This window comes from Coffea arabica, chromosome 4e, assembly GCF_036785885.1.
Source record: "Coffea arabica cultivar ET-39 chromosome 4e, Coffea Arabica ET-39 HiFi, whole genome shotgun sequence".
Lineage (NCBI taxonomy): Eukaryota > Viridiplantae > Streptophyta > Magnoliopsida > Gentianales > Rubiaceae > Coffea > Coffea arabica.
The window spans coordinates 44,312,833-44,327,524 of NC_092317.1; the positions used below are offsets into that span (position 1 = coordinate 44,312,833).

At 33.1% G+C, this 14,692-nt stretch overlaps 1 protein-coding gene and 1 long non-coding RNA gene across 2 annotated transcripts; both read right to left on the bottom strand.

The window, feature by feature from the left end:
• Positions 1 to 1,848: 1,848 nt before the first annotated feature.
• Positions 1,849 to 3,609, bottom strand: LOC113743063 (GDSL esterase/lipase At5g22810-like). Its single transcript, XM_027271132.2, has 5 exons — positions 3,316 to 3,609; positions 3,077 to 3,210; positions 2,748 to 2,981; positions 2,342 to 2,597; positions 1,849 to 2,180 (listed from the first exon to the last, which is right to left on the bottom strand). The coding sequence occupies exons 1-5, from the start codon at positions 3,551 to 3,553 to the stop codon at positions 1,990 to 1,992; spliced, it is 1,053 nt and encodes a 350-aa protein (XP_027126933.1). The 5' UTR covers positions 3,554 to 3,609; the 3' UTR covers positions 1,849 to 1,989.
• A 3,198-nt stretch (positions 3,610 to 6,807) lies between these two features.
• LOC113741946 (uncharacterized) lies at positions 6,808 to 9,796 on the bottom strand. The gene is made up of 3 exons (XR_003460758.2): positions 9,604 to 9,796; positions 7,734 to 7,811; positions 6,808 to 7,016 (listed from the first exon to the last, which is right to left on the bottom strand). It is a non-coding gene; the product is annotated as an uncharacterized lncRNA (long non-coding RNA).
• Positions 9,797 to 14,692: the final 4,896 nt, after the last annotated feature.

The window sequence follows — 14,692 nt, forward strand, 5'->3', positions numbered from 1 at the left end:
ATAGCGCGTACATTGCACACGCGCGTGGGTTCCCTTTTTTTTCTTTTTTTAACAACAATAAACAAATAATGAAATAATTTTAACAACAAAAAATAGAAATAAAACAAGATTAACCAAATTAAATGAAACGATAAATTTTTTTATTTTGATTAATGATTTTTCCTTTTTATTTTACTAATTTTCACTTAATTTAGGTAAACAAACAACAAATTTTCATAAATTGAATCTAAAAGAATTAAAGCCTATTTTTGTGAACAATTTTCTTTTTCCGATAAATTTTAATGCTAAAAAAGTCTTAAAAATAAAAATTAAGAGACTAATGAGCCAAAACGAATAATAATTATCATATAATGAAAATAATAATAAATAAAGCTAGATTAAAAATTTGGTATCTAAAATGCTAAAAAAAGTCTAAAAAAAATCATGAGATTAATAAGTAAAAATAGATAATGATTATCAATAAAATAAAATAAAATAAAGATAAATTAAAAATTGGTGTCTACATAATTTAATAAGGGAAATAGAACAAAGTAGGAATTCTTAGAACAGAATTCCATTTTAAACTTCTTTTTTTCCAACATGGAAATTTTCAGACAACTATAGGTGAGATAGAGACAAAAAATAATTTCAAATAATTGAAATCAAGCCTTTGAAAAATAATCAAAGCATCTAGTATCTACACCAAAAGAGACACCAAGGGAATTTACCTTCTGCTCGCTTTGAAGTATTTTTTTCTTTTTATTTGTGGACTTACTATTGCAAACTAGGAGAGAAACATATTGCAATGCAAGTGAAAATATACCTACTGCCCAATCATGCCTTGCAATATTGTAAATTGGTGTGATGGTAGATGTTGAATTATTTGAGGTGGTGTAATTAGGAGGCATATAATTACTGAAAAATTGTTGATTAAAAGAGTTTAGTGAAAGTTGGACAAAATTAGGAGCTCCATAATTGGCCCATATACACTATATTGTATGATATACGAGAACAAAAGATATCCACTCTACAAAATGCAAACGGTACATATTGTCTGAATCCTCAAACAAAGCAAATTAATTTTCATTATAAATCCACATACATACAACAGATTGAAATTACTCCGTCTTGAATCTCGGAAATATGCCAAAACAGCATTCCAATCATGATCATGCAAGGAAAAAAACAGTAGGCCTGCCTCATTTCTCTCGATCTTTTTCCCATAAGCTAGAAAGTGGGAAATAATCAGTGACTCATTTTGAATATTTTTTTGATTTGGTATCTTTTTTTTTTTTGAGCCGCAATGACTTATTCAGCTAATTAAAATGTAGATTTTAAATCCTTATTTGTTCAGTGACAAAATATGCTTTTAATTGTTGAGTGCCCAAAAATGTCCGCTTTCATTAGAGGTGACCTTTTGACTGAAATAAAAATTTAGTGATCGAAATATTAAAAAAAAAAATTAATTAGTTGGTTTAATTTCGTATATTGATTAGTTAACAAGCTTTCATATGAGATTTCAAATTGAGCGCAAGCATTGCTGTTAATTGAAGGCATTTTGTTTTACATGTTGCTTTAAATTTTATTGATGAGGTGACAAACTACAGAGTGCTTTTCTAAGTTAGTGAGATGAAAAACCATAAGAAAAACTAAAACTATTTGATTGGTCACTAAATTTTGTGACATCTCTAATTACATGTTCCAAATGTTAGGTTTGTGTCGGTTAGTGAGAGGATTTTGCTCAACATTCACCATTAAATGGATTGAAAGAACTGATAACACTAACATAAACAGCAAGAGGATTGGCTAATAAAATTACTCATTTGTCTAATGCTTGTTTTATAATCAAATATATTAAGTGCTCTGTAATAAAACTGTTGATGGATGCACGCACAATTCATAAATTTCATTACGATAAAGGGAAATACTCAATTACAATTGCAACAAACTTGACCTGGGGAATACATCAAATTATTACTCTTATGCATTGTCTTTAATTAGTGGAAGACATTAGATAAGGTTGAGGCCGCTGACTAGCAAGTCATTAGATAAAACTTTGTTTGCAGCTTCTGTTGGGTGGAATCCATCCCAAAACACATACTCTGATGCATTTGCACATGTTCCTGGAGACTTGGCATTGCACAGAAAAGATGTCTCTATCAGCCCCGAACCACAACATGCCTTTCTTGCTTCAAAAAATCCTGCAAAATAATTGATTTCAGTATATGTATAATCTTGCCTCAATTCAACCTTTGGCCTCACTCTTTCCACTCTTGAATGAATAACAAACGAGAGAAAAATAATTTAATCAGGATTAGTAGTTTTCTGCATTCAATTAGAGAATGAGGAAGTTGACAAGTACCATTATCTATAGGTTTGGTGACAAGGTCTAAAAGTGGCTGATAGATATCCAAGACAAGAAGATTGAGATTGGGGAGCTTTTGTTTTAAGCTTTGCGATGTCATGTTAAGCTTATTGTTGAATGAAACAGCTGCTGCATTCATCTTCTCAACGCATTTGTTGGTATCCTCGCTAAACAGAGTTATGGATGCTGGAAGACATCCAATTGGTGGCAATGTTGTGACTCCAATCTTTCTTGCTCCCAACTTGTACAGTGCCTATTGCAGAATTTGCAAGAATTTAACTTTAGAGCAGATGGATTATATAAAATTCACCTAACTTATGTGCTGCATCAAGATTATTACTCCTGGAATTGCAGTTGCAGATATGCAATCAGAGAGCAATAGTGTTCGTGGAGAAAACATTACCTGTACAAAATTTACATAGGATTGGATGAGGATGTCTGAGAACTGATCAGGTGTGTATTTCTTGTAGAGCAGAGGATTGATGTAGTAGTTCTGAACAAAGTCACTGCTTCCATCACTCAGAAAGTGGATTGAACCATTTATGGTGGCTGAAGCATTGACTTTCCCCAGAATCACAACTAGCCTATTCTGGTAGTCCTTGTAAAGTGCCAGCTGCTTGCTTAGTGAAAGGGTATTCTAAACCATATAAAATATACAGTTAATATTATCATCTGATCAGCATTACACTTGTATATAGAATGTCTGTACATAGTAAAAGACTTTGTACTTACATATATTTTTGCTGTAGCTTCATAATAACCAGAACCTGCTGAAGCAAAGTTGGCCCCAAGCAACATGTTTTTCGTTGTTTTCGCCTTATTGCTCAGATAAGGCTTTGGATAATCAGTGAAGCCTAGATTCTCACCTGCATTAGCTAAAATTCGTTAGATACCTGTAAAAATCATACATTTGCATTGAGAAAACAAAGGGAGGAGAAAATGATAGGAGGGTTGAGATTGAAGAGAAGTACCAGTAAAATCTGTGGCAAGCTTCCCATTGCAGAACCTCCCAGTTGCTTCATGGTTAATGAAGTCTCTTCCATAAGGGGGGAAGTTGGCTTTGATTAGAGTCTCTAAATAGTTATTGTTTCCCACATCAACAATAGAATCCCCAAACAAGTATAGTGCAGGAACTAGAGGCTGTCCATTGACAACATTGAGGCCCAAAACTAGTAGGAAGCATGTCAATAGAAAAACTGAAGCGGCCATTGTTTTCAAGCAGTTAATCAGTGATGTAACTCAGAAAAAGAGAGGAATGATGATTGCAATGCAGCAATTGGATGATGCATTTATATAATTCCATTGATGTAGTATTCATTAGCCCAATTGGTTGAAAGGCCTACATCTCAAGAGATTCGATTTGCAATTTTAAAACTCAACCCTCTTAACGTGGTAGATTATGGGAAGTAGAGTACTCTTCTGGTAGAGTATCTAGATAAGAACAGCATTCAAACAGTTGAATGTTATGCCATATGTATGTTCACCAACTTGGTTAATTACAGCTACAAGTTTCAGAGCGCATCAAAAAAGAAATAGAAAATTCCAGTTGGTCAATTAATATATTTGTGGGGGGGGGGGGGGGGGGTGAAGAGGTCTAGGTAAACTTGGTGTGGTTAATACTGTCTTCGGGGAAACATATTTAACATGTTCATTCCATAGTGGAAGCTATTCTCTTGGTGTAATAGCTGCTAAGACAGATTTTCGTTTTCTGAACATTTGATGCTAGAATAGCCAATTTTTGAAAAAATGATAAATGAATTGACTATAGTTTATGGTTGTCCTCCAGATTAGCCTAAATTTTGGACTCCAATTAACATTCGCTAGTTATCTGATCTAGTATTTTGCAACTCCTTTCTAGATGCAAGTAAGGTTGTCAGTGAATAGTTCTGACATCCATGAGCTTAGTTGTCGTTTAATTTAACTAGAGCAACATTTAGCTGGCAATAGTTCAAATTAAGTTTATTTGGCGTGTCTTGCTAGAAGTGTTATTTGAGCTGTATTGGTTTCTAATGCACCTTTACTTATGCATAGATTGTCCAAAGCCACAAGATTTCTCAACTTGAATTGATCAACAAAAAGGCAATGGCACAACAAAGATCAGATACAATGGCTCAAAGTCGGTTGATTTTTTCAACTATTCAACTTTCTTGTATGTGTCTTAAATTCTTACTACCACCAAATGAGTCTTTACAAACATCAGTAGCCTTGCAATCAACATCTAAAATCGAAAGCTTCATGAATAAAGTCACGGCAGTTTAGCAAGGGTAACATTCAGTGGAAAGCTGTTTTTTTTTTAAAAAAAAAAATCTTTTCACCTATAAAGATGTAAATTTTAAAAGGAAAATGTATAATAAAGAAGATCCAACAGAGAAAAGTTATATTAGGGAGATGATTAAAATTGGGGCTACTTTTTCTTTTCTTGAAATTTTCTCGCAAATGATTTTGTTAGCATTGCAGATTAGTGCTTTAAGGCTCTATGTATATTAAACTTCATGCTGCTGTAAAGCATGAAATGGATGAAGCAGAAGAAATATCATTATCTGCTTGTAAGAAGTATTGGTGAAAAGAAAAGGGAAAGTTAATTAAATTGCCTCCTGTCGGGCGGTGGAAATTGTGATAAACTATTATGAGCTTGATAAACACGCCTCTCAATTGCTGCCCGTGGAGACACACACTTTGCAAATAAATCATTCACTTAGCATAACTTTCGAAAATTAATTAGCAGCACAATCACGAATATTCCTTTAATGGTGATTATCATATTCGGGCAATATCAAATTACGTTTTTATTTTTTTTTATTTTTTGCAATACGAAGAGATGTAGAGTAATACCAAGTAATTTTTTATGTTCGTAAATTCGAAATATTGAAAAATAAACATAGCTAAAAAGTTGTAAAAGAAAACGTTACTCTGAATGCTTGCTTGCTAATTTGCCGTATGGATTGCAAAATTCTTTTGTTCGCATGCAATTCTGACTCAAACTTTTATATGGCAGGGGAAAAGAAACGTCAAAAAGAAAAAGAAAATAAAGTTGCACTTTAGTCCTTACTCTATCAAAAGTTTAGAATTCATACCCCAGCCATGGAAACTTTGCGAACAGATTGGTGAAAGATGGCCCAAACGCTACACTCCTATTTTCTGTTGTGAAACTATACAAATTGATTTCTTGCCATAAATCAATGGATACCCATACTTGAATCTGGTTATCACTGATGAAACAAGTAAAGTTTGTCTTGTTGATCCAATTATCCTAATCATCTATTGAAATTGAAGAACATTAGAGGCACTTGCATAAGAGGAAATCAAATCTGTCATCAGACTTGCCTTGTTCAAATTGTCCTGATAAATGAATTTTTTTAAAAAAAGTGTACATTCAATTATATAACTGAAAGTCACAATTTTGATATTTCATCAGTGTTGTTTGTGCATTTACTTGGATGTTAGAAGACCCCATGGCCTGGAATTTTTTTTTCTTAATAGACGCTTTTCTTTTAGACTAAAAGTGCTTACTATTGAGCATAGACAAAAAAGTAGCTGTTAAGTGCTTAAACACGTAAGCCTTCTGATAATCATCGCCATAATGCTTTTAATGATAAATGATGGAGAACCCATCAAAACCGATGGGTGATAATCATTGGCATAATGCTTTAAGTCATAATCAATTCTATGTGCACAAGCACAAAATTGTGGATTATCTTAGTATAGGATTAAAAATCAATGATTGTTTATCACATATGTACTAATATACTAGCATCGTTATCTTATCTAAAGAAAGAAACAAGCAAATTCAAAAGTATTTTGTTGTTAATTTGATACAATTAGATTAGCCATCACTTAATTAAAGTGGAAGCATTTTTCTGAATACTTGATGGTAAAGCAGGAGTAAAGAGATTGGTCCCAAAGAGAAAATGTTATTACAGAAAATCCTTTCGGATGGTGAAAATTGTTGTAAACTATTATGAGCGTGAAAGTTAAACCTCCCACCGCTGCACGGGAAGATTTTTTCTTGCATTTTAATTATTTTTTGACTTTTTATTAAGGATTAATTTTATATATGTGATAGCGTATACATTATCATCATTGTATACTTGACAATTAATCTAAATTTTAAATTAAAATTAAAATTTTATATTGTTATCAAGCATCCAATCATAATAATGTATACATTGTCAGTATATGTGTGATTAATTCTTTTTTTAACCCTTTCACCCGTATCCACACCCTTCCTACCCCCAATTTGTGAAGTTAAGGATCCGAACCCTGAACTTGAAATCTAGGTAATTAGTTACTTACTAAACTTTTAAGAAATAACTGGAGGCAATTCATGGATTGTTCTTTCTGTGACGCCCTCATTTCTTCCTAAGGCGAACCAAAGGGTATCCGCGGGACGCCAGTCTAGCTCTCGCCAGGACTCAAGGCAACGATTCACGCTTAACGATACATAACGATTAATACAAGCCAAATAAAGGAAAAGTCGCTTCCATAATCGAATATCCAAATCTTACACCACGAGTTCAAGATACATCAGTTATCCAATTCTTACACTAGGTTCCCAAAAGATACATCAATTTTCAAAATATACAACATCCACAATGTCTAGTCAATTACATTTAAAACCCTAATATAAAAGTACATCCAAAGGGTTTCTCCGAGTTTCGCTCCATGTCCATACCTGTTAAGGAAAACAAATCTACGGGGTGAGCAATTGCTCGTGAGGCCAAGAACACACATGCATGCACGTTGTCCAAGTAACAATCCAATTAACGAGCAGAACAATAATATTCAAGTAAATGACAATTCAAGCGAGAACAGTAAACAGAAACAATTCAAGGATATAGGAGCTCTCAGGAGCTATTGTCCACTTGCATGATCAAGAACCTCCACGAGTTGACACTCCGTCAATCGGATAGGTTATAGTCCGTAGAACTTCACTTATCCTGTCCCCTTTCACCGTTACATACCCCTGTACCGGGTCCGCCTTTCATTTGTTTGAGGCGATACTGCTCGAGTATGCCAAGCAAGACCTCTCAATAGGTCAAGCTTTTGTTTTCTCATGGTTCACCAAGGAGCCGAACCAAGCTCATGCCGGCTCGAGTCCAAGGTTGGCTAGTGAGAATTGGGCATCCCCCACGCTTATCATTAAGAGTCGAGGAGATTCACTCCAATCGACTTATGCAGCCATAGCATAAATAGTCACTTAAACACTTCACTTAATTCACTTAACAAGTCACTTCAAGCAATTCAAACATTTCATGTCAAGTAATTCAAGTACACTTTGTTTAAATGAGAACGAGTGCGATAAAGTACACACTCGACTCGGCATTTTCAAAATCTCCAATCACTAATAGCAATTAAGCACGTATTAAGTTCACATACACTTGACACTCACCAAGTAATTCAAGAAGTAAAGCACACTTGAGGATTCAGCCATCCACCGTGGGATCCTCTTGAAAGTCCTCTTGAGTGCCTGAGCAATTGATAATGAACTACCACTTAGAACTCCAATTATCACGGAAGATTGCACACTTGTACAATCTAGAAAAATATCATGAAGATGAGCCTTAATTACTCGTAAGTCGAGACTCAAAAGTGGAATTTTAAAACACAAAAGAAATCTGATTTCCATCTTTGAAATCAAGTGCAAAATGATCAAGCAATATCGAAGGAAAAATGTGAGTTCTAAAAACTCAATTTCCTTTAAGTTTGAAAATTTTAGATTTGACAAGCAAATTTTGGAAAATCGTATCTCACTCTTTGTAGATCCAAAATTGGAAAACTTGGTACCATTGGAAACTACTTCCAAAGTACTAAAAGTTACTAGAAGACATTTTTCCATGATTCCAAATGGATGACATTCAAAATCCGGCTCAAAGTTGTTGTTTTGGGCTACCAAGACAGTTTCGGGGTTGGTTTTTGGCCAACTTTGGAAATTCGGCAAAATTCACAGAATATGAACTAGTCTCTCAAATTTGAAAATCATCTAGAGTTACAATCAAAGTTTAAAACACAACAAACAGAACAAGAATCGGAGTTTTGAGCGCCAAGATATAGCAGCTCAAAGTTGGTTCAAAATGAGGACCATTGAGCAATTTTCCAGGTTTGAAACATGAACTTTGAGACTTTGGTTGGGCGTCGAAATGAACTCAGAATGGTACTAACTTTAGTAGTATTACCCTACCATATAAGGGTTATTCCTCTGTCGAATTTCATGTAAAAATTCGTACAGGAAGTCAGTCAACAAAGCCACTAAAATTCCAAGAATTTTCAAGGCAAATCTGCCTTGTACTTCAATTTTCCTTTTCCTAACTTTTGGGTCAATGAAATCATCTTAAGCATGGTTCATTTATGAAGAAAAGGTCTAGGAAATATCCAAAATGTGTTTGGTAGGTGATTAACACCAAGAGTTTCAAAATACCAAGTCCCGAACAAGATCGGCCATTGATCAGTCCAAAAATGAGGGTTTTCAAGCAATGATGCAGGTCTGCAGTTTGGCCATAATTCACTCAATTCAACTTGGAATTGAGTGTGGTTGGTGGTGTTGGAAAATAAATTCACAAGGTTACAATTTCTCAGAAGAAATCATTTTAAAATTCTGTCCACAACTAATTCATATTCGAGCATCAAGTCGCAGCTCATAACAGATTTTCCAACACAGAGGAGAAACAGGACAGGTGACTTTGAATGGCTGGTACGGTTCACTCAAGTGGAATCAGGGGATACATTTTATACCGTTAGAAAACTGGAAGTGTCTAGTTTCTAATGCTGCAAATGGCACTCAATTTTGACGTCGGAGCAAAGAGTTATGGTCATTTCAAAATCACTGCCAGAACAACTCTGGACACGTTTTCCAGTTGTAAAGAAATTTCAAAATCTCAACTTTTGGCCAACCAAATCAAGTGATTTTTGGTGGAAACTTTCCACACAACCTATACAATATATCTACATTAAAAAAAATTCAATTGGACCACAAAAATTTGCACCAACAGGTGCGGCAATGCAGGGGCAGAACCGGCACTTTTCTTCCTTTTGTTTCCTTTGAGTTTTCTTTCCACTTTTCAACTTATAATCACTAGTTTAACCACTAATTCAACATAAACAACAACCAATATCATCACATCAGTTCAGCAAGTCCATTGTGGGATTTCATAGAACCCACTCACAAGATCTACAACAATCCAAAACTACCCACATGAAGCTACAAGCTTCTAAGTGCAATATAACTTACAAAAACTAAGATTCAAAGGTTTGATCGTCATTACCTCCTAGATGTTGCTAGAGCAGAAATTTTTGGTCCTTTGAAGCTCAAGAAAACCGTGAGGTTGAAGTTTCTTTCCTAACTTAAGTTGATCTCCAAGTTATTTGCAAGGTGTAGTGTGAATTTGAGGTGATTTGGTGCAAGAAAATGAGGTGAAATGAAGGAAAATTTTTGGTCTTCTTCTCCAAGGTGATGCACGGCTGTTTGAATGAGAAAGAGAGAGTTGTTGCAGCTGCAAAAGCTTCTTGAGGAAGCTTAAGAATGTGTGGCCAACAATGCTCAAAAAGTCAACTAGGAATAGTGCGCGTACGCGGGCGTTTCATGCTCGTTTCCTCTCAGCTTTGTTTCATTTGTGCACTAAACCTCTAATGCACTTCCATTGATACTATTATTATTCACTCTTAATAGTCTAAAAATAAAGGTCTAAAGTCCCTCGATTAATCGCGCGCGCGAAAATGCGTACTTTCGATTTATGCGCGATAGAACGAAATTTCTAAGGAATTCTTGTAACGATAGTATTTCTAACTAATACTTGAGTACTTAAACATAAAAATACATATTTTAAAACTAATGTATGAGTCCTCAATCTCCAAGCTCACTGTACCCTCAAATCGATTATTACCTCCAAACGCGTGTTCACTATTCTCACTAGCCGAGCTTCCAAAAATTAAATTTTGTAACAAGTCATTTTAAAAATATATACAAGTCATAGTTCCATGTAATTGGGTCTAAAAAGGTTAGAATAAAATATTCGGAGCAAACGGGCAATTAAATATTTAAATAAGCTAGTAATAAGAGTTTAAAATAAGTAAATTTGCAAGTCCTCACACGAGTCTAGTATTAGTTTCTCAAGTCTCCAATTTGTCGTGCGGTACGACTTTCGAGAAATTATCGACGTACGCATAATAAAAACTTTATTTAATTTAATCACATCTAATCTCTCAATTAACTCTTCTTAGTCCCCTATTGATCATCCTTAATTCTCCAAAATCATTGTACTCTCAGATCGACTATCATCTCGAAGGTGTGTATTTGTTATTCCTTAATAAACGAGCCTTCGAAAAATTTAAATTTGTTAGCGAGACGTTTTAAAAGTATAAATAAGACATGGTTCCATAAAAATGAATTTAAAAGGGTTGAAATAAATTGTTCGGAGAAAACAAGTGAATAAACATTTAGAAAAGCCAGTAATATGAGATAAAATAAGAAAATTTTCGGGTTCTCACACTTTCACGCCCATGAATATATTTTGACGTTATCAAATTGTGATCGCGCAATTTTGAATTACGCAGAAAATTAGACTAATAGAAAGGTAACAAAGCAAGTCGTTTGAAATCTAAAGTAGGTAACAAACCAAGGTTTTGTTTGTAAGTCTGAAGCATCGGAAATTAAATAGAGCAAAAAGGTCATTTAAAAAATTTGTACCCTTTTTTTTTATTAAAGTAAATTTCATTTACGAAATTGTTAAAAATTATCCAGCACAATTTGATTTAGATTAGAAAAATCTACAGTAATTATAAGTTAAACATGCACTAGAAATAACATATCTATACTAGGAAAAAAGTTACTATTGATAATACGTGATTACCAAGTTGCAGCTAGCACTTGTGTAGTTATATGGATTGCAAACTTTTCTTCTTTGAATACAATACACATAATTGATTTTCAAAACCATAACTTCCAGATTCCCAACTAATCAGTCTAATTTATTCATATACAAGTGCAAAAGAAAAGTCAAAAAAGAAAAAGTGGGAGAAAGAAACAAAAATAGATAGACATACAGCCTGAGACACGGACACTGGAAACAGATGTGAAAATATGCAAATTACAGAAAATAAATTTGTACTTTTGTCCTTACATTCTCAAAAATTTTATGACTCTTAACCCTAGAAATTTTGCGAACTCTTGTAAAAGGTCCATGGATCAAAATTCCATTTTTGGGATAATAAACAAATTGCTTTCTTCCATTAAATGGCTGGAGGCATTACTGCATTTTGGTTCTCAGTTCTCAGACTCGTTAATTAAGAAGGAAAAGTTCGTCTTGTTGGTTGTAAGCATCCTATGAAATTGAACGATACTTAGGGATGGCAACGGGTGGGTGGCTGCCAGTAGGGTGAGGGCGGGTCTAGGGGGAGTTTTTCTCACCCGGACTTTTAAACAAGGGTCTGTTCCCCGTCCTGGCCCGTGCTTAATTTTTTAATATTATATATATAAATATATAATATATAATTAGATATAATTGTATACATATAATATAAAATTGATAATGTGATATTTTCTTATGACAAATAATGTAATCCTTCTTGTTAATTTTTTGTGGTTATAAAATGATAAACATATTATGTTAGTTTACCTTTTTTTTTGGTTATGGTATATAGTTTTAAAAAAATAACAATAATTGTTTTAGATTTTATGTAATATCAAATATAGAGAAACAGATTCACAATATCAAAATAACTTTTAAACTTTGTTTCATATTAAGTTTTTTCTTTTGCAAAAGATACAAAGGAATGATTAGTATACAACAATAAAGTTAAATATAAAATAAAAATAGTAACTAGATGAGATAGGGGTAAGGGCAACGAGGGATAGGACAGGGGATGAGGGGAGCTTTTGGATGACTGGTTAGGAGCAAGGAATCCCATCTCACTCCTGTTTCATTGTCATTCCTAAGAATATTGAAGGTATTTGCGAGTTGTCATGATTAATCAAAACATAATAGAATTTGTAAGTCAACTATATTCATTAGGAGTTAATACCACGGTACCTGAATTCGTTCAGTGTGACATAAAATTAAAGACCCCTTGACCTGGAGCACTTTTCCCAAAAGATGCTTTCTTTCTGTCTTCAAGTGCTTACCAAATTAGCAATGCCATTCGGAAGCGGACAACTCCAAAATATAAACCGTCTCATTATAATGGTTCCCAAAAAAAAAAAAAAAACCGATGGCTAAGATTTTGTTAATCATCTTTTGTGGCCATATGGTTCCAATTATTCCTACACATATAAAAAGGAGTCTATGGTTTACTGTTGATAAGTTTTCATCCACCTCTTATAGAGTTAATTTAGTAGTTTAAGTCACTATCATAAAATAGCTAAAGTAAATTGTACATGAATGTAATGCACGTATATATAAAAGAAAATGGCACTTTTAACCTTTATGTGCTCATCCAACATATAATGCACGTGTAGATGAATTATTAAATGTTAGTATTGGGGTGGATTTACCTATTTATCCTCAAATGTGGTTTTTAAGTTTTGCATTTGTCTAAATTAAACGGTTTTTGCGGAAATTCATACTAAGTAATCATTTAGAATACTTAAGATTACATTTACTATCTATGAGAAAAGTAATTTAATTGTAGTCCGTTACAATCATAACTCTTGCTTACTTAAAATTCTTGCTTTTACTTCCGTTTCACTGGAATGCAGCCTTCTTTATTAATTTCTTTCTTTTCCCCTTTTAAGTCAAATAAATTGATCTAATAGCCAATGTCTTCTTTATCTTCTTTCCTTTTGCTTCTACGATCTTTTGCTTACCCTTTCTAAGTTTGTGTTGCTATCTATTTCTTTTTTCTTTTTACAGGATTTGTAGGTATTTTAAGCTAGAATTTTTGGAGAAACAAATTTCATCTTGTTATTAAGGTAATGAAATTAGTTATTTTAAATTATCCTTTGCTTGAAAGCAAATTTGTTTGTTCTTTTATTCAAAATTTTTGGTGCAAAATTTCTTCTTTTCTATCCATTTTCAAAATTCATGTTGTTTTGTTAGTTTAATTTGTGAAATTTCGTTTAATTATATGCTAATGAATAATTCGAGTCTTCATATGACTTAGACCCTATTTGATAACCCTATTCAATACTTAAATTTAATAAATTTTGATCTTAACATGTTCAAACGCGTTTGACCACAAAAAATTGAACATCTGAATTAATTAAGTAACACTAAATTTTGTAGGCAAAACTTGCCCTAAAAAATAAGTGATAAGCTATTCACCTATCACTGAATATGATATATACTCAAATATATTAGATTTAATACTTAACAATTCAATAATTTAATGGATTTAGACTTCAAATTTTAGATTTCAGACTTCAATTCACTTTTATCAAACACATTCTTAGTCTCTTAGTTTTTTCTAAATTGGTAAAATTACTTTTCTGCATGTTGTTAACTAAGAGTTTTCCTCAGATAGGTTGAAGTGTTGCTTTGAATTCTTTGATTACCATTCTTCTAATTAAGGTACATATCCTTAGAATTGTTTCAATGATTAAATTTATTTGCTTACAACTTCTTTTTAATACGTGGTTTTGTATTTCGGATTAAGTTTCTCAATATGTTAGATTTCTTATTTTTAAAATTACTTGGTTTAGATGACATGTTAATTGTGTATGTCAATCAATGGTCTAACTAAATGATCTACAATGCGCTATAATTGTATATATCTTTGGATGAATGTTTTTCATGCTTGCTTTTGTGTGTATACCTTTCTGCTTATACATGGGTTGATAATTGTATCTTAATTAGCTATTGAAACCAAATAAAAGAAGAGAACAATAGCTAAGACCCAAATGAACCTAACATCATCCCACTGCTTCCTTCATATTCATATACTTTCACTTTTGTTTGTTTTACGCATTATTAAGAGAGTTTAGATGGATGTGGCTAATTATGTTTGGCTTAAAGTGTACAAGGAAGATTTCAGCAAATTGTTCATGCAGGCAAACCCTCTTCATAAGTTTCTATGGACGGTATGAACACCACTATTTACTTATTATTATGTTCTAAACTTGAAGGGCTAATTGTTTATTCAGTTTTTATGACATTAATATTTGATGATCCAATTATTCAAGTTGCTAAAGAGGATGGTGAGAAGTGAAAGTCTGAAATTGAAGAATATTGAGTACAATTTCGATATACTTGAGTTTATTATCTATTATAGGAAAATAGCTTATCAAAATTAAATGGGTTGATTTTTCAAATGCTTTGACAAGCTTATTTGGACAAAGCTATAGAATTCAAAGCAGAAAATAAAGAAAAGTCTGGAATTTAATGATGATGGTGCTGAAAATTAAGATGTCAGTGTTTTGGT

What these genes read in the sequence shown, in the direction of transcription:
- LOC113743063 (XM_027271132.2), bottom strand. Translation starts at nt 3,553, where the DNA reads ATGGCCGCTTCAGTTTTTCTATTGACATGCTTCCTACTAGTTTTGGGC. An exon ending in GCTTGCCACAGATTTTACTG is followed by an intron (nt 3,211 to 3,315) that starts GTACTTCTCTTC and finishes TAGCTAATGCAG; the next exon opens with GTGAGAATCTAGGCTTCACT. An exon ending in AAGCTACAGCAAAAATATAT is followed by an intron (nt 2,982 to 3,076) that starts GTAAGTACAAAG and finishes TATATGGTTTAG; the next exon opens with AATACCCTTTCACTAAGCAA.